This window comes from Salvelinus fontinalis, chromosome 1, assembly GCF_029448725.1.
Source record: "Salvelinus fontinalis isolate EN_2023a chromosome 1, ASM2944872v1, whole genome shotgun sequence".
NCBI lineage: Eukaryota > Metazoa > Chordata > Actinopteri > Salmoniformes > Salmonidae > Salvelinus > Salvelinus fontinalis.
The window spans coordinates 67,019,718-67,045,709 of record NC_074665.1 but is presented as its reverse complement, the minus strand read 5'-3'; the positions used below and the strand labels follow the sequence as shown (position 1 = coordinate 67,045,709).

Here is a 25,992-nt window from a genome sequence, read left to right as displayed (position 1 = left end):
ACTAAAATGTCAATGTAAATGTGTGAGACGTCAGTATGCATGTGTGTGCATGTTATGTGTGCGTGGGTGTATGTAGTGTGTGTGTGTGTGTGTGTGTGCGCTGTATGAGTGTGTTGGGGTGTTGGTGCTAGTGTGTGGGTAGAGTCCAGTGTGTGTGTGAATAGAGTCGGTGCAAAAGAGTTGCTGCAAAAAGGGTCAATGCAGGTAGTCTGGGTAGCCATTTGATTAGCTATTTAGCAGTCTTGTTTAGAAGTCTTGTGGCTTGGGGGTAGAAGCTGTTGAGGGTCCTGTTGGTTCCCGACTTGGTGCATTGGTACCGCTTGTGGTAGCAGAGTGAACAGTCTGTGGCTTGGGTGGCTGGAGTCTTTTGCAATTTTTTGGGCCATCCTCAGATACTGCCTAGTATAGAGGTCCTAGATGGCAGGGAGCTTGGCCCCAGTGATGTACAGTACGTGGATCGTTTTTCGTGCCCAAAGTTGATCTCTAAAGTTAATTTCCTGCAATTCTACACATTTTGCCATTGCTAATGAGGTGTTCTTATGCTATCTGTGGGCCCCTGACCTCCAATAATATATTTTGGGATTTTAAAGAAATAATTGGTGGGACACGAATCGACCTGTTCTGAATATTGGGGGGGGACATGTCTGCCCATCCCCCGTGGAAATTTCACCTATAATTTGGATGGATAAACCCATAGTCGTGGGAAGGTAATGCTGATAAATGACTACAGTTGGGGTACCCAGGTGCACATGGTATGGACAAAATTATGAAGCTATAAGTGCCATTTTTGCTGTGTAACCTTTGTCTCTATGCTTTTTAATTTAGAACGCAAAAACTGTATTGTTAAAAAATCTGAAAAGAGCATAACCACTGATCTGCGTTATGCAAATACATAATGTAATTAAACATCTTTAAAGCATCTTTCATTAGGTTAAAACTGTACGCACTGCAGTATGAGGTGGTGAGAGAGCATGTTGCCATGACAACCACGTTAGTCAAACCAATGAAAGGAGAACCTGTATAAATTTACCTTGTTTGGATGTACGTCTCAGCAGGTGGCACTGTGCCGTTGTGAGTGTGTGTAAAACTGCCTCATTGTTTCTCTCCCTATCAATAGCAAAGCACTTTCACATGCAATGCTTAGTCCTACAATACCAAACACGAAAAAAGGTAAACTGTTTCAAACAGGGAAGCCCAAATGGCTGTTGGGGGATGGGGTGAGACTATGGAGATTAAACATTAGCTTTGGTTCCTGGAGAATTCACAGCAGAATTCGGAGCAAGTTACTTTCAATAGATTTTAAGGAGCCCGTGCTCATGTACAGGAGGGGGTGAGTGGAGATTAATACAACTGATGAAAAACCGTTTGAACCATAAAAGGAAAACTGGGTATTTCATTAAATGCTAAGGCATCAGAACACTGGCTTATACCAAACTACTAGCACACCATTTATTTTATCAATATCACTTGTTAATTCCAATTCCATCTAGCTGACACTCACATTACACATACCAACCATTTTAAATGTTTTTCTGCAGAATAAATCAATAAAATGCCACATGGCCATATTCTCTCAGATGATAAATGATAACCCTTGAGCATAAAAATCTGACATTTTCTCCACAACCACAGAGGACTGATCCAGGCAGGAATTCAGCCTTCAAGATCTAGAAAGTCGAACATTTGATACACTTGTCTCGTCACCCGAGCTCTAACTAATTCACCATCTTAATGGGTGATCAAAACACGTGCCATGAATCTCCCAACTGCATAATAACTTTGGCACTTCGCAACTACTGCGCACAAGACAGATTTAGTCTAGGATCATTAAGATGCAGCCACAGTCATCCGATGCAAAAAATTAAGAATGAACCTAAAAGTCAATGACAGCCATCTCCATGCAAATATAACAAGCTGCTCTCGTTCTGACAGAAAGTCAGAAAGCTTTTTCTTTTTAATGATATCTATTTTTACAGTACAAGTAGCTCTGGAGATAAAAGCATTTGGACAGTGTATGTCCTTTACATACATTTCTTTCCCCTCTTCTGCAGAACATTGCAGAAATGGCATGGCTTTATAATGCTTCGCTTCCAGGAAGACATCCTGACAATTATGTGTAATATTCAAGAGAACTGGCAAATAGTATATATTAAATTGGCTTAAACCATCTTAATTTGGAACATCATGACATTCTCAGCAGGTCTTAGTTTTGTCCAAGTCTATTAGCAAGGTCGGACTGAGATTTTTTGCCCAGCATTTGCACATGCCTCCTTGGTTTGAACCTGCCTGTTCTGCATTCTTTTATCTTTATTTGACCAGGTCATTTTCATTTATACATGTAACAGCGACCTGGAAAGGGAAGTGTTGCTATGGAGAGATGAAGGGTTAAACAAGTCAATTCAAAGATAGATAATTCGGTTGCTGTTGCCATGTTTGAAGGAGGTTCCAGGTTGGCAATTGAGCCAGGACTCAAAGGTTAATACGCCTAATCTAGCATGTAGGTTTGTGTTGTGGGGCGTGTACCCACTGGGCACAGATGTCAATTTAACGTGAAATGACATGGAAACACAGTTGATTCAACCAGAGTGTGCCCAGTGGGTAGTGACCAGAAGGAGTCATGACCTTCGTTAAATATCTCCTCTCCATATACAGTGGGGCCCGAATTTATTGACACCTTTGATAAAGATGAGCAAATATGATTGTATAAAATAAATAACTAAAACACTGAGCTATGTTGTATGCTCAAAAAGATAATATAAATTAATATAATTTTCTTAATACAAATGCTCAGAGAAAGAGATTTGGTTTAACAGTAATACTTTTTTTTCTCAAAAAGCTATCTGAGTAAAAATTATTGACACCCCTGTTTTCAATGCCTTTCAATACCTCACCATATGAGGATAACAGATAAACATTTTATGAGTTGGAGAACACATTGGAAGAGATCTTAGACCATTCCCAGTGGTGGAAATAGTACTCTGTTGTCATACTTGAGTAAAAGTAAAGATATCTTAATAGAAAATTACTAAAAGTGAAAGTTACCCAGTAAAATACTACTTGCGTAAAAGTCTTAAAGTATCTGAATTTAAATGTATTGGTGGAAAAAGTACTAAATTGTCATACTTGAGTAAAAGTAAAAAGTAAAAGTAAATGATATATACACTGCTCAAAAATATAAAGGGAACACTTAAACAACACAATGTAACTCCAAGTCAATCACACTTCTGTGAAATCAAACTGTCCACTTAGGAAGCAACACTGATTGACAATACATTTCACATGCTGTTGTGCAAATGGAATAGACAAAAGATGGAAATTATAGGCAATTAGCAAGACACCCCCAATAAAGGAGTGATTCTGCAGGTGGTGACCACAGACCACTTCTCAGTTCCTATGCTTCCTGGCTGATGTTTTGGTCACTTTTGAATGCTGGCGGTGCTCTCACTCTAGTGGTAGCATGAGACGGAGTCTACAACCCACACAAGTGGCTCAGGTAGTGCAGCTCATCCAGGATGGCACATCAATGCGAGCTGTGGCAAAAAGGTTTGCTGTGTCTGTCAGCGTAGTGTCCAGAGCATGGAGGCGCTACCAGGAGACAGGCCAGTACATCAGGAGACGTGGAGGAGGCCGTAGGAGGGCAACAACCCAGCAGCAGGACCGCTACCTCCGCCTTTGAGCAGGAGGAGCACTGCCAGAGCCCTGCAAAATGACCTCCAGCAGGCCACAAATGTGCATGTGTCAGCATATGGTCTCACAAGGGCTCTGAGGATCTCATCTCGGTACCTAATGGCAGTCAGGCTACCTCTGGCGAGCACATGGAGGGCTGTGCAGCCCCACAAAGAAATGCCACCCCACACCATGACTGACCCACTGCCAAACCGGTCATGCTGGAGGATGTTGCAGGCAGCAGAAAGTTCTCCACGGCGTCTCCAGACTCTGTCACGTCTGTCACATGTGCTCATGTGCTCAGTGTGAACCTGCTTTCATCTGTGAAGAGCACAGGGTGCCAGTGGCGAATTTGCCAATCTTGGTGTTCTCTGGCAAATGCCAAACGTCCTGCACGGTGTTGGGCTGTAAGCACAACCCCCACCTGTGGACGTCGGGCCCTCATACCACCCTCATGGAGTCTGTTTCTGACCGTTTGAGCAGACACATGCACATTTGTGGCCTGCTGGAGGTCATTTTGCAGGGCTCTGGCAGTGCTCCTCCTTGCACAAAGGCAGAGGTAGCGGTCCTGCTGCTGGGTTGTTACCCTCCTACGGCCTCCTCCACGTCTCCTGATGTACTGGCCTGTCTCCTGGTAGCGCCTCCATGCTCTGGACACTACGCTGACAGACACAGCAAACCTTCTTGCCACAGCTCGCATTGATGTGCCATCCTGGATGAGCTGCACTACCTGAGCCACTTGTGTGGGTTGTAGATTCCATCTCATAGTACCACTAGAGTGAGAGCACCGCCAGCATTCAAAAGTGACCAAAACATCAGCCAGGAAGCATAGGAACTGAGAAGTGGTCTGTGGTCACCACCTGCAGAACCACTCCTTTATTGGGGGTGTTTTGCTAATTGCCTATCATTTCCACCTTTGGTCTATTCCATTTGCACAACAGCATGTGAAATGTATTGTCAATCAGTGTTGCTTCCTAAGTGGACAGTTTGATTTCACAGAAGTATGATTGACTTGGAGTTACATTGTGTTGTTTAAGTGTTCCCTTTATTTTTTTGAGCAGTGTATATATATTTTTTTAAGCAAACCAGATGGCATGATTTTATTTAGTTATTTTTATTAATGGACAGACCGGCACATTCCAACACTCAGACATAATTTACAAATGCAGTACTTTAAAATAGTTTTACTTTAAGAGCTTTACACCACTGACCATTCCACCATACAGAATCCTTTCAGATCCTTGATATCCTTCATCTGCACCCTCTTCAATTCAGGCGTTTACATTTGTTGGATGACATGAAAATATAGCTCTTTGGCCACGCACACCAGTGGTGGGTTTGGCATCGAAATGAAAATGCATGAGCAGAAAGGCATGAGCACAATGCTAGTCGATATATAGGGGGGGTCTGAAATATAGGGGGGCAGGGCAATATGGCTGCTGGCCTCTTAGAGATATTACCACTTACGGCTGCAAATATTGAGGCGGCTTATCATAATGCTTACTCAATAAAAATGCACAAAATCACAGATTTCGTACATCATTTCGCATGTTATCCTTAAATATACTGAGACAAATTACAGACAATAGCCTACAAGTAGCAAAATATAACTCAAATGATTGAACATGAAATGTATTTCAACATGCAGTCATCTCAGTTTTCATTAGAAGCATATTTTTATACGTCGCTTTGTTTGTATCAATTGCAAAGACATCTGGGTTGGCGCCCCCACTTATGTTGTGCCGTGGCGGAGATCTTTGTGGGCAATACTCGGCCTTGTCTCAAGATGGTAAGTTGGTGGTTGAAGATATCCCTCTAGTGGTGTGGGGGCTGTGCTTTGGCAAAGTGGGTGGGGTTATATCCTGCCTGTTTGGCCCTGTCCGGGGGTATCATCGGATGGGGACACAGTGTCTCCTGAGCCCTCCTGTCTCAGCCTCCAGTATTTATGCTGCAGTAGTTTATGTGTCGGGGGGCTAGGGTCAGTCTGTTTTATCTGGAGTACTTCTCCTGTCTTATCCGGTGTCCTGTGTGAATTTAAGTATGCTCTCTCTAATTCTCTCTTTCTCTCTTTTTCTTTCTTTCTCTCTCTCGGAGGACCTGAGCCCTAGGACCATGCCTCAGGACTACTGGGCATGATGACTCCTTGCTGCTGTCCCCAGTCCACCTGGCCGTGCTGCTGCTCCAGTTTCAACTGTTCTGCCTGCGGCTATGGAACCCTGACCTGTTCACCGGACGTGCTACCTGTCCCAGACCTGCTGTTTTCAACTCTCTAGAGACAGCACGAGCGGTAGAGATACTCTCAATGACGGGCTATGAAAAGCCAACTGACATTTACTCCTGAGGTGCTGACTTGTTGCACCCTCGACAACTACTGTGATTATTATTATTTGACCATGCTGGTCATTTATGAACATTTGAACATCTTGGCCATGTTCTGTTATAATCTCCACCCGGCACAGCCAGAAGAGGACTGGCCACCCCTCATAGCCTGTTCCTCTCTAGGTTTCTTCCTAGGTTTTGGCCATTCTAGGGAGTTTTTCCCAGCCACCGTGCTTCTACACCTGCATTGCTTGCTGTTTGTGGTTTTAGGCTGGGTTTCTGTACAGCACTTTGATATATCAGTTGATGTAAGAAGGGCTATATAAATAAATTGGATTTGATTGGCAACTTTGTATTTGTAGTCAACTTTGTTCTGAAGTTATTGGCAGTCACAGAGTTGGATAAACCATGTTATTTTATGTTTAGTGGAGACCTTCAGTGTAAAAAGAGTCGTGGGAGGGCAAAAATGTAACTAGCGATGCACTTCGCTGTTCTATGAGTGGTCTGAGGCAGGTCTTAGACTATGAGCATTTTTCAAGCACAACGTTAATAAAAATGGTTTTGGTAAAGAGCTCTGAGATTTAACGATCCTCCTACAAAGGTTCTGAAAATTAACTTAGCCTTAAGATGTTTTTGAGAAACCGAGAACAGGTTATTTAGTTGTAAAGCGCAAATACAAATTTGGTAAGTTTCCTGGTTAGATCTACTGTATATCACATAACACACTGGCTGCACATAGGGGCTATCCTTCTAAGTGGACTTAGAGAGGGGAAATGGACAAATTGGTATCCACTGAGAGGACTTTGAGATAGTGACAGAGGAATTGTAGGTTTTAAGAATGAATAAGGTGAAATGGTATACATCATGACATGCCACAGCAGCTAAAGGGCACTGTTTCTTCTGTTGAGACAGAGCCAGGTGAGGCAAGCGGACACAGAGACAGAGGATCTCTGATGCTATCAGTGTCCACACAGCACAGATTGGGAGCCCATTTCAGAATACAAATAAGAATTCACATCAGGCTCCAGGAGTCAGTGGTAAAAATCTGTCTCCAACCCATCTAAAAGGCAGTGGTAAAAATCGGTCTCCAACCCATCTAAAAGGCAGAGGTAAAAATAGGTCTCCAACCCATCTAAAAGGCAGTGGTAAAAATAGATCTCCAACCCATCTAAAAGGCAGTGGTAAAAATAGGTCTCCAACCCATCTAAAAGGCAGTGGTAAAAATAGGTCTCCAACCCATCTAAAAGGCAGTGGTAAAAATCGGTCTCCAACCCATCTAAAAGGCAGTGGTAAAAATAGATCTCCAACCCATCTAAAAGGCAGTGGTAAAAATCGGTCTCCAACCCATCTAAAAGGCAGTGGTAAAAATAGATCTCCAACCCATCTAAAAGGCAGTGGTAAAAATCGGTCTCCAACCCATCTAAAAGGCAGTGGTAAAAATATGTCTCCAACCCATCTAAAAGGCAGTGGTAAAAATCGGTCTCCAACCCATCTAAAAGGCAGTGGTAAAAATATGTCTCCAACCCATCTAAAAGGCAGGATTATGTATTATTTGATCCTGCTAAAGTACATTGGTTTATACAGCACAGTAGAGATTCAAGAGGGGGCAATTCTTTGGTCTACTGTCTTTTATTATTGTCTGAGTGAAAGTAGTTGAGAGGGATGGCATCCAAAGGCAAGCTGACAACCTTCCGAAGGCTATCATTTTCCCTTAGACAGGTTACTGTATTCAAATCAGTCTTACTCAGTAGGCTACAGTAGTGAGTTAATAGACAGGTGGACAGAATGCCAACTATGATGACAGCTTTGGTTACTTTTCTTAAGCTTTTACATATGTTGAAAATGCACAAACCTCACCCAGAGCTTCTTAATTCTGGACATAAAAAAGTAAAATGTCTTGTTGAGAGTTTTTGATCATGATATTTTTAACTGCACTTTAGGTGATGCTACTACATACCCACTACATCCTTGTTATAAACAAGGATGCACAGAGAGAGAGAGAGGGGGGAGGGAGAGAGTTAGAGAGTGTTTAAGCAAAATGTAATTTGCAAAGGGGACATATTGTGGATTCCTTTTTTTTCTTCACCGTGGCAGAGGGTATGGAGATAATTAACGTTTCACAATGAGACACACTGTACTCACTTTTGTACTCAAGGTGGAATCCAGCGGCAACAACACTGATATCACTCTGGAAGTGAAGGTAGAGCTGGTTGGAGGTACTATTCAGCAAGGCTGGAGCAGTTGTACCTGAAATGCATCACAGAAGAAATCCACTTTCATCTCACTGTTGAAAGAAGTCCATTTGCACTACTGATTATATATGGATGTTCTCTTGAGAATTGGTTTGTCAAATGACTACAGTTTATATTGATTGCCAAAACAGAATAAGGTGAACAGCTGTTTGCTATTCTATGGACTTTTTTCCTCCTTTATAAAATACAATCCTTTTTGGAAGTCAACCAAAGGAAACAAATGGGAAAGGGAGGAAGAGAAATCCAAAATATGCTGATAAATTCTGACAGGCAGTGGCCATTGAAGTTTATCGCTGATCTTCAGCAAGAACTGATCTCCCAGGGGAGAGCTCTCATCAAATCAAATCAGTGTTTATCAAATCAAAGTTTATTTGTCACGTGCACCGAATGCAACAGGTGTAGACCTTACAGTGAAATGCTTACTTACAGGCTCTAACCAATAGTGCAAAAAAGGTATTAGGTGAACAATAGGTAAGTAATGAAATGAAACAACAGTAAAAAGACAGGCTATATACAGTAGCGAGGCTATAAAAGTAGCGAGGCTACATACAGACACCGGTTAGTCAGGCAAGGGCTTCCAAGGGGCAGTCAACCATCTGACCACTGTTACGGGAAAAGTACAATTTAAACACCCACAACTGCTGAAAGACAATGCCCAGAGCTTACCCATGATGTTGCGCAATGATTTTAGTCAATAAGTCATTGTTTTAGTCAAAGTATGATACATTTGAGCTTGATGTGGAAAATGCATGGAAATCCGTGTCAATGCAATGTCTTTTCCTATGAGATGACATGCAAATACTTATCTGACTACGTTTCGTTTCAGGGCTGGGTTTTATTTCAAAGTTACCACCCACCAGCATGGCATTGTTAATTAATCAGAAACATCTGCAATGTTCTTCCTCTTCACGAGTCATGATTGAGCTGAGCCAAATAGCATTTCAACGTCCACTTGGGCTCCTGAGCCATGAAGCATATAAAAATAGGAGGTGCAAACTTGTTTTTGCACCTCCACCTTTTTTACATGAAAAGGATCATTTTAAAACTTTCACTTAATTTTTGAGCTAGCTTGTATTACAAAATATAAACTGTATATACAGTGCCTTCAGAAAATATTCACACCCCTTGTTCGTCGGGAGCTTCGTGAAATGGGTTTCCATGGCCGAGCAGCCACACACAAGCCTAAGCTCATCATGCGCAATGCCAAGCGTTAGCTTGAGTGGTGTATGCTCGCCGCCATTGGAGTGATAAATCACGCTTCACCATCTGGCAATCCCACGGATGAATCTGGATTTGGCGGATGCCAGGAGAATGCTCCCTGCCTGAATACATAGTGCCAACTTTAAAGTTTGGTGGAGGAGGAATATTGGTCTGGAGCTGTTTTTGATGGTTCGGGCTAGGCCCCTTAGTTCCAAAGCCTTCCCAAAAGAGTGGAGGCTGTTATAGCAAAGGAGGGACCAACCCCATATTTATCCCCACGATTTTGGAATGAGATGTTCGACGAGAAGGTGTCCACATACTTTTGGTCATGTAGTGTATCATTTGCGGCGTTCATCATGAGTACATTTCTTGTAGCCTATCATTCCACTTCCCCTGTGAGAACGATGAGCATGGGCTAACTTGGCTTTGCTGTACCGCAGCCTCCAGCAGCCAACCAAAGGTTGCACCATGTCTATTACAATGTAGAAAAGCATGTCTCTTTCACAAACTGTTCAATACTTATCCATATTACTGGAGCTTCATTGTATTCTTTCAAACTATTTCTAAGGTGGATGCGTGGCCAGAATTTATGGAAGAAATTTGGAGATAACAATAGATGTCAAATATATTGGTTTCCCTATCCATCTGTTGCACAGTTTCCCCAAAATGCTTATGACAAATCCAGCTCCAGAACCAGCCTAGCCAGCTGGCAATTATTTTTAATACGGTGTATTAAAAAAAACTTAGCAACAACAGATAACATTAGCTAGCTAGATAAGGTTAGCAAAATATAGGTTACATGTAACTGCCAAAATAAAGGAAACACTTCAGTAAATGAGGGATACAAAGTATGTTGAAAGAAGGTGCTTCCTGTAACGGTCCTGACCTGTTTTATGTTGTTTTTGTATGTGTTTATGGTCAGGGCGTGTGTTTTGGGTGGGCAGTCTATGTTTTGTATTTCTAGGTTGGTTTTTGTGTTCGGCCTGGTATGATTCTCAATTAGAGACAGGTGTGTATCGTTTGTCTCTAATTGAGAGTCATACTAAGGCAGCCAGGGTTTCACTGGGGTTTTGTGGGTGTTTGTTCCTGTGTCCACACATGGACGATTGAAGGTTAGTCACGTTTGTTGTTTTGTAGTTTTGTAGTGTCTTGTTTGCTGTTTTCATTAAAAGATGGCTTATTTCCCTCAATCCGCATCTTGGTCCTATCCATGCTCCTTCTCGTCTAAGGGGGAGAACAACAATGACTACCTTTACAGAAACACCCACCACAACAGGACCAAGCGGATTGAGGAGAGAGAAAAGGAACTACAGCAATGGGGAAAAGAGGAATGGACTTGGGAGGAGATTCTGGACGGAGAAGGACCCTGGGCAGAGCCAGAGGAGTGTCGCCGCCCCAAAGCGGAGCTGGAGGCAGCAAAAGCGGAGAGGAGGTTTTATGAGGCAAAAGCAAGGCAGAGCGGCTGGAAGCCCGAGAGGCTCACCCAAAAATGTCTTGGGGGGGGGGGCTAAAGGGGAGTGTGGCGAAGCCGGGTTGGATACCTGAGCCAACTCCCCGGGCTTGCCGTGGAGTAAGAGGGCGTCGTACTGGTCAGACACCGTGTTATGCGGTAAAGCGCACGGTGTCCCCAGTACGCGTGCTTAGCCCAGTGCGGGCTATTCCACCTTGCCGCACTGGGAGTGCTAGGTTGGGCATCGAGCCGAGTGCCATGAAGCCGGCCCAACGTATCTGGTCTCCAGTACGTCTCCTCGGGCCGGCGTACATGGCACCAGCCTTACAGGTGGTGTCCCCGGTTCGCCTGCATAGCCCAGTGCGGGCTATTCCACCTCGCCGCACTGGCAGGGCTACGGGGACCATTCAACCTGGTAAGGTTGGGGAGGCTCGGTGCTCAAGAGCACGTGTCCTCCTTCACGGTCCGGTATATCCGGCGCCACCTTCCCACCCCAGCTCAGTACCACCAGTGCCTACACCACGCACCAGGCTTCCAGTGCATCTCCAGAGCCCTGTTCCTCTTCCACGCACTCTCCCTATGGTGCGTGTCTCCAGCCCGGTACCTCCAGTTCCGGTACCACGCACCAGGCCTAGAGTGCGCCACGAGAGTCCAGTGTGCCCAGTTCCTGTTCCCCGCACTCGCCCTGAGGTGCGTGCCCTCAGCCCGGTACCTCCAGTTCCGGTACCACGCACCAGGCCTATAGTGCGTCTCAGTCAGCCAGAGCCGTCCTGCCATGACCAGCCAGAGCCGTCCTGCCATGACCAGCCAGAGCCGTCCTGCCAGGACCTGCCAGAGCCGTCCTGCCATGACCAGCCAGAGCCGTCCAGCCAGGACCTGCCAGAGCCGTCCAGCCAGGACCTGCCAGAGCCGTCCAGCCAGGACCTGCCAGAGCCGTCCAGCCAGGACCTGCCGGAGTCCCTCAGCCCGGACCTGCCGGGGTCCCTCAGCCCGGACCTGCCGGGGTCCCTCAGCCCGGACCTGCCGGGGTCCCTCAGCCCGGACCTGCCGGGGTCCCTCAGCCCGGACCTGCCGGGGTCCCTCAGCCCGGACCTGCCGGGGTCCCTCAGCCAGGACCTGCCGGAGTCCCTCAGCCAGGACCTGCCGGAGTCCCTCAGCCAGGACCTGCCGGAGTCCCTCAGCCAGGACCTGCCGGAGTCCCTCAGCCAGGACCTGCCGGAGTCCCTCAGCCAGGACCTGCCGGAGTCCCTCAGCCAGGACCTGCCGGAGTCCCTCAGCCAGGACCTGCCGGAGTCCCTCAGCCAGGACCTGCCGGAGTCCCTCAGCCAGGACCTGCCGGAGTCCCTCAGCCAGGACCTGCCGGAGTCCCTCAGCCAGGACCTGCCGGAGTCCCTCAGCCAGGACCTGCCGCCCCTTATCCCGGTGCTGCCCCTTATCCCGGTGCTGCCCCTTATCCCGGTGCTGCCCCTTATCCCGGTGCTGCCCCTTATCCCGGTGCTGCCCCTTCATTTAGGTGGTGTTAGTGGGAGGGTGGTCATTGGGAGGGGGATAAAGAAGCGGGGATTGATTATGGTGGGGTGGGGACCTCGCCCTCAGCCTGAGCCACCACCGTGGTCAACTGCCCACCCAGACCCTCCCCTGGACTTTGTGCTGGTGCGCCCGGCGTTCGCACCTTGAGGGGGGGGTTCTGTAACGGTCCTGACCTGTTTTATGTTGTTTTTGTATGTGTTTATGGTCAGGGCGTGTGTTTTGGGTGGGCAGTCTATGTTTTGTATTTCTAGGTTGGTTTTTGTGTTCGGCCTGGTATGATTCTCAATTAGAGACAGGTGTGTATCGTTTGTCTCTAATTGAGAGTCATACTAAGGCAGCCAGGGTTTCACTGGGGTTTTGTGGGTGTTTGTTCCTGTGTCCACACATGGACGGTTGAAGGTTAGTCACGTTTGTTGTTTTGTAGTGTCTTGTTTGCTGTTTTCATTAAAAGATGGCTTATTTCCCTCAATCCGCATCTTGGTCCTATCCATGCTCCTTCTCGTCTAAGGGGGAGAACAACAATGACTACCTTTACACTTCCACACAAGTGTGGTTCCTGAGTTAATTTTGCCATTAACATCCCACCATGCTTAGGGTCATGTATAAAAATGCCCATTATTTTGTCTACCATGGCTAGAAGAAGAGATCTCAGTGATTTTGAAAGAGAGGTCTCAAAGAAGCATAGGGGGTTTAAAGGTTGTGTGTGTGTCAGTCACCAACACCAGATCTCAACCCAATTGAACACTTATGGGAGATTCTGGAGCGGCCTGTGACAGCGTTTTCCACCACCACCAACAGAATACCACAAGCATTTCGCTACACTCGCATTAACATCTGCTAACCATGTGATTTGATAACAAATGATGGAATTTCTCATGGAAAATGGTGTCGCATCCTTTCAATAGAGTTCCAAACACCTGTAGAATCTATGCCAAGGTGCATTGAAGCTGTCTGGCAGCTCATGGTGGTCCAACGCCCTATTAATACACTTTATGTTGGTGTTTCATTTATTTTGGCAGTTACAGTACCTATAGTTAGCTAGCTAGATAAGGTAATTATCGGTTAGCTAGCCAGCTATTTTCGTCCGCCGCGCTGCCGTTCTCCTACCTAGTCAACACTGCTAGTCAACACTGCTAACACTGCTAACACTGCTAGCTAGCCAACTTCTACCGAATAGCAACACTGTAGAAACTATTACATTACAACGGAACGATTTGATTAGTGTAGTGTTAGCTAGCTAGTGTTAGCTAGCTACATAGTTGTCTTTGCTGTCCTTGTATCTAAGACAATTGTGTAGTTTAGACTAATTATCTAGCCAGTTACCGAGGTTACCTAGCCAGCTATCGAGGTTACCTAGCCAGCTACACTTTCAAACAAAGTCAACAACGCAGCCACTGCTAGCTAGCCTACTTCAGCAGTACTGTATCATTTTAATCATTTTAGTCAATAAGATTTTTGCAACGTAAGCTTAACTTTCTGAACATTCGAGACGTGTAGTCCACTTGTCATTCCAATCTCCTTTGCATTAGCGTAGCCTCTTCTGTAGCCTGTCAACTATGCGTCTGTCTATCCCTGTTCTCTCCTCTCTGCACAGACCATACAAACGCTTCACACCGCGTGGCCGCGGCCACCCTAACCTGGTGGTCCCAGCGAACACGACCCACGTGGAGTTCCAGGTCTCCGGTAGCCTCTGGAACTGCCGATCTGCGGCCAACAAGGCAGAGTTCATCTCAGCCTATGCTTCCCTCCAGTCCCTCGACTTCTTGGCACTGACGGAAACATGGATCACCACAGATAACACTGCTACTCCTACTGCTCTCTCTTCGTCTGCCCACGTGTTCTCGCACACCCCGAGAGCTTCTGGTCAGCGGGGTGGTGGCACCGGGATCCTCATTTCTCCCAAGTCATTCTCTCTTTCTCCCCTTACCCATCTGTCTATCGCCTCCTTTGAATTCCATGCTGTCACAGTTACCAGCCCTTTCAAGCTTAACATCCTTATCATTTATCGCCCTCCAGGTTCCCTCGGAGAGTTCATCAATGAGCTTGATGCCTTGATAAGTTCCTTTCCTGAGGACGGCTCACCTCTCACAGTTCTGGGTGACTTTAACCTCCCCACGTCTACCTTTGACTCATTCCTCTCTGCCTCATTCTTTCCACTCCTCTCCTCTTTTGACCTCACCCTCTCACCCCCCCCTACTCACAAGGCAGGCAATACGCTTGACCTCATCTTTACTAGATGCTGTTCTTCCACTAACCTCATTGCAACTCCCCTCCAAGTCTCCGACCACTACCTTGTATCCTTTTCCCTCTCGCTCTCATCCAACACTTCCCACACTGCCCCTACTCAGATGGTATCGCGCCGTCCCAACCTTCGCTCTCTCTCCCCCGCTACTCTCTCCTCTTCCATCCTATCATCTCTTCCCTCTGCTCAAACCTTCTCCAACCTATCTCCTGATTCTGCCTCCTCAACCCTCCTCTCCTCCCTTTCTGCATCCTTTGACTCTCTATGTCCCCTATCCTCCAGGCCGGCTCGGTCCTCCCCTCTCGCTCCGTGGCTCGACGACTCATTGCGAGCTCACAGAACAGGACTCCGGGCAGCCGAGCGGAAATGGAGGAAAACTCGCCTCCCTGCGGACCTGGCATCCTTTCACTCCCTCCTCTCTACATTTTCCTCTTCTGTCTCTGCTGCTAAAGCCAACTTTCTACCACTCTAAATTCCAAGCATCTGCCTCTAACCCTAGGAAGCTCTTTGCCACCTTCTCCTCCCTCCTGAATCCTCCTCCCCCTCCCCCCCATCCTCCCTCTCTGCAGATGACTTCGTCAACCATTTTGAAAAGAAGGTCGACGACATCCGATCCTCGTTTGCTAAGTCAAACGACACCGCTGGTTCTGCTCACACTGCCCTACCCTGTGCTCTGACCTCTTTCTCCCCTCTCTCTCCAGATGAAATCTCGCGTCTTGTGACGGCCGGCCGCCCAACAACCTGCCCGCTTGACCCTATCCCCTCCTCTCTTCTCCAGACCATTTCCGGAGACCTTCTCCCTTACCTCACCTCGCTCATCAACTCATCCTTGACCGCTGGCTACGTCCCTTCCGTCTTCAAGAGAGCGAGAGTTGCACCCCTTCTGAAAAAACCTACACTCGATCCCTCCGATGTCAACAACTACAGACCAGTATCCCTTCTTTCTTTTCTCTCCAAAACTCTTAAACGTGCCGTCCTTGGCCAGCTCTCCTGCTATCTCTCTCAGAATGACCTTCTTGATCCAAATCAGTCAGGTTTCAAGACTAGTCATTCAACTGAGACTGCTCTTCTCTGTATCACGGAGGCGCTCCGCACTGCTAAAGCTAACTCTCTCTCCTCTGCTCTCATCCTTCTAGACCTATCGGCTGCCTTCGATACTGTGAACCATCAGATCCTCCTCTCCACCCTCTCCGAGTTGGGCATCTCCGGCGCGGCCCACGCTTGGATTGCGTCCTACCTGACAGGTCGCTCCTACCAGGTGGCGTGGCGAGAATCTGTCTCCCCACCACGTGCTCTCACCACTGGTGTCCCCCAGGGCTCTGTTCTAGGCCCTCTCCTATTCTCGCTATACACCAAGTCACTTGGCTCTGTCATAACCTCACATGGTCTCTCCTATCATTGCTATGCAGACGACACACAATTAATCTTCTCCTTTCCCCCTTCTGATGACCAGGTGGCGAATCGCATCTCTGCATGTCTGGCAGACATATCAGTGTGGATGACGGATCACCACCTCAAGCTGAACCTCGGCAAGACGGAGCTGCTCTTCCTCCCGGGGAAGGACTGCCCGTTCCATGATCTCGCCATCACGGTTGACAACTCCATTGTGTCCTCCTCCCAGAGCGCTAAGAACCTTGGCGTGATCCTGGACAACACCCTGTCGTTCTCAACTAACATCAAGGCGGTGGCCCGTTCCTGTAGGTTCATGCTCTACAACATCCGCAGAGTACGACCCTGCCTCACACAGGAAGCGGCGCAGGTCCTAATCCAGGCACTTGTCATCTCCCGTCTGGATTACTGCAACTCACTGTTGGCTGGGCTCCCTGCCTGTGCCATTAAACCCCTACAACTCATCCAGAACGCCGCAGCCCGTCTGGTGCTCAACCTTCCCAAGTTCTCTCACGTCACCCCGCTCCTCCGCTCTCTCCACTGGCTTCCAGTTGAAGCTCGCATCCGCTACAAGACCATGGTGCTTGCCTACGGAGCTGTGAGGGGAACGGCACCTCAGTACCTTCAGGCTCTGATCAGGCCCTACACCCAAACAAGGGCACTGCGTTCATCCACCTCTGGCCTGCTCGCCTCCCTACCACTGAGGAAGTACAGTTCCCGCTCAGCCCAGTCAAAACTGTTCGCTGCTCTGGCACCCCAATGGTGGAACAAACTCCCTCACGACGCCAGGACAGCGGAGTCAATCACCACCTTCCGGAGACACCTGAAACCCCACCTCTTTAAGGAATACCTAGGATAGGATAAAGTAATCCTTCTGACCCCCCCTCCCCCCCCTTAAAAGATTTAGATGCACTATTGTAAAGTGGCTGTTCCACTGGATGTCATAAGGTGAATGCGCCAATTTGTAAGTCGCTCTGGATAAGAGCGTCTGCTAAATGACTTAAATGTAAATGTAAATGTTAGCATTCTAGCTAGCTACACTGACAGCTGTCAGTGCCCTAGTGTTTTTTCTCCACTTCACGTGGAAATCACCACGTTTCCATCCCCAATTCGCGAATATGTATTAGGAGCCATACGTCATTCTTCGGAGGTAGAACCTAAACAAGCATTTCCTCTCTAGGACAGGAATTACGTCGAAATAGGGGCGGCAACTTCCTCTCAAGGATGCCTTTAAAAAAGTCTACAGAGCTCACAGGAGTCTATCGGGGTGGTAGAGTAATTAATGAGTGATATCCTTTGTTTTGGGATGATATCCTTTGGCTCAGGCTGCTAAAAATCAGAACATAGTGTTCACTATGTGTAAGCAAACATGCTGTTGAAAAAGAGTCTGTTATATAACCTGAAACAGTGTCATTCATCACTTGTATCAAACTTAACAATAGCAATACATCTCTGGTGTCTTCGGCATCGGTCAGTTTAATAAAGAAATGTTGAAACTCCCCTGGGCAGTTTAAAGATACATTAACAAATTCTGTTGATACACCAGTTCACTAGCAGGCTTTTATATATTATGTTCAAACCCCAGCTCACAAGTTCTTTGACATACAGTGGGGCAAAAAGGTATTTAGTCAGCCACCAATTGTGCAAGTTCTCCCACTTAAAAAGATGAGAGGCCTGTAATTTTCATCATATCACATTTCAACTATGACAGACAAAATGAGAAAAAAAATCCAGAAAATTACATTGTAGGATTTTTAATGAATTTATTTGCAAATTATGGTGGAAAATAAGTATTTGGTCAATAACAAAAGTTTATCTCAATACTTTGTTATATACCCTTTGTTGGCAATGACAGAGGTCAAACGTTTTCTGTAAGTCTTCACAAGGTTTTCACACACTGTTGCTGGTATTTTGGCCCATTCCTCCATGCAGATCTCTAGAGCAGTGATGTTTTGGGGCTGTTGCTGGGCAACATGGAATTTCAACTCCCTCCAAATATTTTCTATGGGGTTGAGATCTGGAGACTGGCTAGGCCACTCCAGGACCTTGAAATACTTCTTACGAAGCCACTCCTTCGTTGCCCGGGCGGTGTGTTTGGGATCATTGTCATGCTGAAAGACCCAGCCATGTTTCATCTTCAATGCCCTTGCTGATGGAAGGAGGTTTTCACTCAAAATCTCACGATACATGGACCCATTCATTCTTTCCTATAGGGGGAGCTGTTAGCACTTTGTAATTATGACGTTCCCAAATTAAACTGCCTCGTACTCAATTCTTACTCGTACAATATGCATATTATTATTACTATTGGATAGAAAACACTCTAGTTTCTAAAACCGTTTGAATTATATCTGTGAGTGAAACAGAACTGGACTTAGAGCAATTTTCCCATGTGGATGTGAGAATGCCAAATTTTCCAACCTGCTCTGAGACCTGTGTATAACTCTGCCTGTCTCCAATTGGTTGAGATGCACTGCATACGCCTTCCCCTGGTTGTTAGCGAATAGGGAGACTTGAAATGGAGTCTCTACGTAGATCCCAAAGGTTATAAATGACTTGGCAAAGACGTGTATCGTTCTTTTCCCCTTCGCTCTGACGCACTGAGGACCTTGGCACATTCTACTAGAAGCATCGGTTATAGATCTTAGACATTTCCGGCTGTGTTTTTATTCGATATAGGCTTTAAAGACATCATAATCTTGTTATTTTGAACCGACTTATATCAGTTTATGTCAGTATATTGCGATTTCCGGGTATTTATTTTCGTGGCGTTGTAGGAAGTTGGGTATCTCTGGCCCACATGTCTAATGTTTACTGCTAATTGCAACGTTGAAGACGACATTCCACAACCGAGCAACGATTCTTTTGGACAAAGGACACCTTTCCCAAGATTCTGATGAGAGTTCAGCAAAAAGTAAGAACTATTTATGCTGATAATTCGTTGTTCTGTTGAAAAAAGTCAAATGCATAAGCCGCCATTACTTGCAGTGCAGCCTTGCTTTATCGCACACTGTATTTTGAAGTAACGTTAATTTAAAAAATGTAACCCAGCGATTGCATTAAGAACTAATTTGTCTTTCAATTGCTGTCCAACCTGTATCTTTTTAGTCAAGTTTATGAATAGTTTTCGATTAGAATAGGTGTCTTTCCAAGATGGCGCCGGACAGATTTCTTGAAGTTTTGGCCACTAATCACATTGTATAACCACGAATTGTGCCGCTAAATATGCACATTTTCGAACAAACTCTATATGCATTGTGTAATATGATGTTATAGGACTGTCATCTGAAGAATTCTGAGAAGGTTAGTGAAAAAATTTATATATTTTGGTGGTTTATACGTTATCGCTATTTTTGCCTTGAATCAATGCTGTTGTGTGGTTGGCTATTGTGGTAAGCTAATATAACGCTATATTGTGTTTTCGCTGTAAAACACTTAGAAAATCTGAAATATTGGCTGGATTCATCTGCTGTACGCTGTGTATTTTTAAGAAATGTTTTATGATGAGTAATTAGCTAATACACAATGGTCTCTGTAGTTATTCTAGTCGCTTTGGTGAGAGTTGTGATGGTGGCTGCAATGGTAAACTCTGATTTATACCTGAAATATGCAATTTTTTCTAACAAAACATATGCTATACAATAAATATGTTATCAGACTGTCATCTGATGAGGTTGTTTCTTGGTTAGTGGCTATTTATATCTTTATTTGGTCGAATTTGTGATAGCTACTGATGGAGTAAAAAAATGGTGGAGTAAAGAAGTGGTGTCTTTTGCTAACGTGGTTAGCTAATAGATTTACATATTGTGTCTTCCCTGTAAAACATTTTAAAAATCAGAAATGATGGCTTGATTCACAAGATGTGTATCTTTCATTTGGTGTCTTGGACTTGTGATTTCATGAACATTTTATTATATGATATCCCTGTGGCTTTGGGGTAGGCTATGCTAGCCAGCTTTTTTGATGGGGGTGCTCCCGGATCCGGGTTTGTGAGACGTTAGAGGTTAAACGGATCAGTCGTCCTGGTCCCTTTGCAGAAAAACAGCCCCAAAGCATGATGTTTCCACCCCCATGCTTCACAGTAGGTATGGTGTTCTTTGGAAGCAACTCAGCAATCTTTGTCCTCCAAACACGACAAGTTGAGTTTTTACCAAAAAGTTCTATTTTGGTTTCATCTGACCATATGACATTCTCCCAATCTTCTTCTGGATCATCCAAATGCTCTCTAGCAAACTTCAGACGGGCCTGGACATGTACTGGCTTAAGCAGGGGGACACGTCTGGCACTGCAGGATTTTAATCCCTGGCGGCGTAGTGTGTTACTGATTGTAGGCTTTGCTACTTTTGTCCCAGCTCTCTGCTGGTCATTCACTAGGTCCCCCCATGTGGTTCTGGGATTTTTGCTCACCGTTCTTGTGATCATTTTGACCCCACGGGGTGAGATCTTGCGTGGAGCCCCAGATCGAGGGAGATTATCAGTGGTCTTGTATGTCTTCCATTTCCTAATAATTGCTCCCACAGTTGATTTCTTCAAACCCGGCTGCTTACCTATTGCAGATTCAGTCTTCCCAGCCTGGTACAGGTCTACAATTTTGTTTCTGGTGTCCTTTGACAGCTCTTTGGTCTTGGCCATAGTGGAGTTTGGAGTCTTTTATACTGATAACAAGTTCAAACAGGTGCCATTAATACAGGTAACGAGTGGAGGACAGAGGAGCCTCTTAAAGAATAATTTACAGGTCTGTGAGAGCCAGAAATCTTGCTTTTTTGTAGGTGACCAAATACTTATTTTCCACCATAATTTGCAATAAATTCATTAAAAATCCTACAATGTGATTTTCTGGATTTTTTTTCTCTCTTTTTGTCTGTCATAGTTGAAGTGTACCTATGATGAAAATTACAGACCTCTCTCATCTTTTTAAGTGGGAGAACTTGCACAATTGGTGGCTGACTAAATACTTTTTTGCCCGACTGTAGTTAAAGAAAACAATAATTGTTAGGCTTTTCAACAATGTCAAACATATGACATGTTTATCCTCCATTCGAGCCATCTTCACAGGTTTTAGAGCTATGCTATGAGATGGCAAAATGCCCTTTACTCATTCATGACAAACTGTTGACTGACCAAATACGAACAACGTTTATATTCATTCACATTAATTAATCTGATTAAATAATAAAGCTCTCATGGAAAATACTGACTTGATAGATATTAACATATGGTCACCTGCAAATCATGTTAGTGAGCCACCCACTTTGCAATAGGCTTCTGTAATGTAATGGGATCCAGCATAGCGTGGCAGTAGAAGAACGGGACGGTATAAGATAGTCCATTATGCTGATGATTGGGGTCTGTAAAATGCTTCTTTACGCTTGAATGACTTGACTAATCATTTTGGGATTAAGTTTGACAGCTCCGTAGAGCTCATCCAATGTCCAGCTATTCAGAGGTCCATCATATATATTAGTGAGACAGGCATCTCCAGCATTTATAGAGCTTGTCAGATAAATCACATGAGTTTAAAATGTATTTTGTGGGATTAAATCTGGCATACTTAGAATGTACATGTGATTAGGGAGTCTAGAACCGTGCTATGATTTAAGAAATTCTTGATGTGAACTTTCAGCCAGGAAGCAGGGTAATTTTATTTTTGTAATTATGGCTCATTTGGTTGAAATGTTTACAAGGAAAACCAATCATGTAGTACAATTAAAAGAAATATCAACATTAACCACTGGGCATTCATCTCTAAACATGATGAAGCAAAACCATCAATAAATGCCAGGGCCACAGAATGAGAAAGGTATCCAGACAAACTGTCCCTATCTAGGGACGGCAACAGTAAATGAGCAACTTCGGAGCCCTATATTTCCATCAATCACAAATGAATCATGCTTCAAATGTAAGTATTTACAGCAAGTCATTAAAGCCACAATCTGTTATTCATATTCCAGTCTAGGAATACCAAACTATGCAACGACAGCAGCTAGAGTAATTGGACAGAGACTTTGTCAACAAATTTCACATTTAAATCAAATCAAACTGTATTTGTCACGTGCCGAATACAACAGGTGTAGTAGAGCTTACTGTGAAATGCTTACTTACTTACTTACAAGCCTATAACCAACAATGCAGTTTTAAGAAAATATTTTTAATAATTAAAAAAAGAAAGTGCAACAATAAAATAACAATAAGGAGGCTATACAGTGAGGGAAAAGGGTATTTGATCCCCTGCTGATTCTGTACGTTTGCCCACTGACAAAGAAATTATCAGTCTATAATTTTAATGGTAGGTTTATTTGAACAGTGAGAGACAGAATAACAACAAAAAAATCCAGAAAAACACATGTCAAAAATGTTATAAATTGATTAGCATTTTAATGAGTGAAATAAGTATTGACCCCTCTGCAAAACATGACTTAGTACTTGGTGGCAAAACCCTTATTGGCAATCACAGAGGTCAGAGGTTTCTTGTAGTTGGCCACCAGGTTTGCACACATCTCAGGAGGGATTTTGTCCCAGTCCTCTTTGCAGATCTTCTCCAAGTCATTAAGGTTTCGAGGCTGACGTTTGGCAACTCGAACCTTCAGCTCCCTCCACAGATTTTCTATGGGATTAAGGTCTGGAAACTGGCTAGGCCACTCCAGGACCTTAATGTGCTTCTTCTTGAGCCACTCCTTTGTTGCCTTGGCCATGTGTTTTGGGTCATTGTCATGCTGGAAAACACATCCACAACCCATATTCAATGCCCTGGCTGATGGAAGGAGGTTCTCAGCCAAGATTTGATGGTACATGGCCCCGTCCATCGTCCATTTGATGCGGTGAAGTTGTCCTGTCCCCTTAGCAGAAAAACACCTCCAAAGCATAATATTTCCACCTCCATGTTTGACGGTGTGGATGGTGTTCTTGGGGTCATAGGAAGCATTCCTCCTCCTCCAAACACGGCGAGTTGAGTTGATGCCAAAGAGCTCCATTTTGGTCTCATCTGACCACAATGCTTTCACCCAGTTGTCCTCTGAATCATTCAGATGTTCATTGGCAAACTTCAGACAGGCATGTATATGTGCTTTCTTGAGCAGGGGGACCTTGCGGGCGCTGCAGGATTTCAGTCCTTCACGGCGTAGTGTGTTACCAATTGTTTTCTTGGTGACTATGGTCCCAGCTGCCTTGAGATCATTGACAAGATCCTCCCGTGTAGTTCTGGGCTGATTCCTCACCGTTCTCATGATCATTGCAACTCCACAAGGTGAGTGGAGCCCCAGGCCGAGGGAGATTGACAATTCTTTTGTGTTTCTTGCATTTGCGAATAATCGCACCAACTGTTGTCACCTTATCACCAAGCTGCTTGGCGATGGTCTTGTAGCCCATTCCAGCCTTGTGTAGGTCTACAATCTTGTCCCTGACATCCTTGGAGAGCTCTTTGGTCTTGGCCAGGGTGGAGAGTTTGGAATCTGATTGATTGATTGCTTCTGTGGACATGTGTCTTTTATACAGGTAACACCTTTAAGAGTGTGCTCCTAATCTCAGCTCGTTACCTGTATAAAAGACACCTGGGAGCCAGAAATCTTTCTGATTGAGAGGGGGTCAAATACTTATTTCCCTCATTAAAATGCAAATAATTTTATAACATTTTTGACATGCGTTTTTCTGGATTTTTTTGTTGTTATTCTGTCTCTCACTGTTCAAATAAACCTACCATTAAAATTATAGACTGATCATTTCTTTGTCAGTGGGCAAACGTACAAAATCAGCAGGGGATCAAATACCCTTTTCCCTCACTGTATACAGGGAGTACCGGTAACGAGTCAATGTGTGGGGGGACAGGTTAGTCGAGGTAATTGAGATATGTACATGCAGGTAGGGGTAAAGTGACTATGCATAGATAATAAGCAGCGTAGAAAAAGGAGGGGGTCAATGCAAATAGCTGCCATTTGATCAACTGTTCAGCAGTCTTATGGCTTGGGGGTAGAAGCTGTTAAGAAGCCTTTTGGACCTAGACGTGTTGCTCCGGTACCGCTAGCAGTGCGGTAGCAGAGAGAACAGTCTATGACTACGGTGGCTGGAGTCGTTGACAATTTTTAGGGCCTTCCTCTGACACCGCCTAGTATAGAGGTCCTGGATGGCAGGAAGCTTGGTCCCAGTGACATACTGGGCCGTACGTACTACGCTCTGTAGCGCCTTGCAGTCGGAGGCAGAGCAGATCCTATACTAGGCGGTGATGCAACCAGTCAGGATGCTCTCGATGGTGCAGCTGTAGAACGTTTTGAGGATCCAAGGACCCATGCCAAATCTTTTCAGTCTCCTGAGGGCGATTAGGCATTGTCGTGCCCTCTTCACTACTGTCTTGGTGTGTTTGGACCATGAAAGTTTGTTGGGGATGTAGACCAAGGAGCTTGAAGCTCTCAGTCTGCTCCACTACAGCCCATCGATGAGAATGGGGGAGTGCACAGCCCTCCTTTTCCTGTAGTCCACGATCATCACCTTTGTCTTGATCTTTACCTATCTTTACCTACCAATTTTTCAACAGCATATCCTCATTATTTGCACGTTTTACAGACCAATGTTAATAGTGGTAATAGGTGATAGTGGTAAAAATAGAGGTAAACAAAAAATGATAACTCATTCAATTGTAATTTAATTGGTATTTGATGAAGTGTGATTAATCCTATATAATACATCATGCAAAGGGAGACAGAGAACACAAAGCATTTTTGACAGTTTAATTAAGATAATTATCCTAAAGGATTTGTTACTAAAAGTAGAATGAAAAGCCTGATTATAATGGGTGAGGGTGTCAAGGATGTAATGGCGGACCACACAACGATGGAGGAAACTGTGCATCTTAATGTGTCATCGCACACAATACGGCCTTCACCCCTCCCCTCTCTCTTATCCTCTCCTAATGTCACTGATTGCTGATTTGGAGATATTTCACCAGTGTTAGAGATGACTCAGTGGCTGTACCATCTGGAGAACCAAGTTCAAAATGGAGCCAAATTAGCATTGTATTTTCCTTCCGATTCTTACGCACCTGTAACCAGGTGCTCTCTGGCATCATTATTTATTAATTCGCAAGATGGGCCAGACAACCTTTTTTCGGTGGTGGAAAGTGAACCAATGTATTCAGCATGAGATCTGGGCATTAACACTTTGCCTTAAAGCACACACAACTCCATCACAGGAGGTTGGTGGCACCTTAAATTGGGAGGATGGGCTCGTGGTAATGGCTGGAGTGGAATAGGAGGAATGGTATCAAATACATCAAACACCTAATTTCCATGTGTTTGATGCCATTCCATTTGCTCTGTTCCAGCAACTGAACTCCATAGTTGCCTGACCTTTGGAAAGCCTGTTGTCATGACACTAGCAGAGTTCATTACAGGCTTGTAGAAGGCATTGTTTGAGACATGGGCACATGAATCTCCATTGGGAGGTACAAAAAAAGGTTAATCCCCCATTCCCCCTGCAGAAGACTCCCTTCTTACTCTCCTGCTGGGGAGACCAGGCTAACAGATATGCACATTTTACATGTACATTTTAGTCAGTTTTGGAGTTGCTCTATCCAGAGCAACTTACAGTTAGTGCATTCATTTTAAGATAGCTAGGTGGGACAACCACATTTCCTCAGTTATAGTAATGAAGTAGCTATCAGCAAAGTCAGTGCTAGTGGGAGGGATCAAGTGCGAGTGGCATATATATACCAGTCAAAAATGTGGACACACCTACTCATTCAAGGGTTTTTCTTTATTTGTACTATTTTCTATATTTGAGATACTTCAAAGTAGCCACCCTTTGCCTTGATGACAGATTTGCACACTCTTGGCATTCTCTCATCCAGCTTCATGAGGTAGTCACCTGGAATGCATTTCAATTAACAGGTGTGCCTTGTTAAAAGTTAATTTGTGGAATTTATTTCCTTCTTAATGCGTTTGAGCCAATTAGTTGTG

General features: G+C 44.9%; 1 protein-coding gene across 3 annotated transcripts in view; it reads right to left on the bottom strand.

Annotated features, from left to right (window-relative positions):
• The window catches only part of LOC129860196 (CUB and sushi domain-containing protein 1-like), a 588,526-nt gene that overhangs the window by 67,349 nt on the left and 495,185 nt on the right, over positions 1 to 25,992 (bottom strand). For all 3 annotated transcript variants that reach the window (XR_008760312.1, XM_055930581.1, XM_055930589.1), the window contains exon 37: positions 8,128 to 8,232. Coding sequence is in view for 2 of the 3 variants with exons in the window: in XM_055930581.1 (XP_055786556.1) it covers positions 8,128 to 8,232 (105 nt within the window). In the remaining variant the exon portion in view is untranslated. The remainder of the gene's footprint in view (positions 1 to 8,127; positions 8,233 to 25,992) is intronic.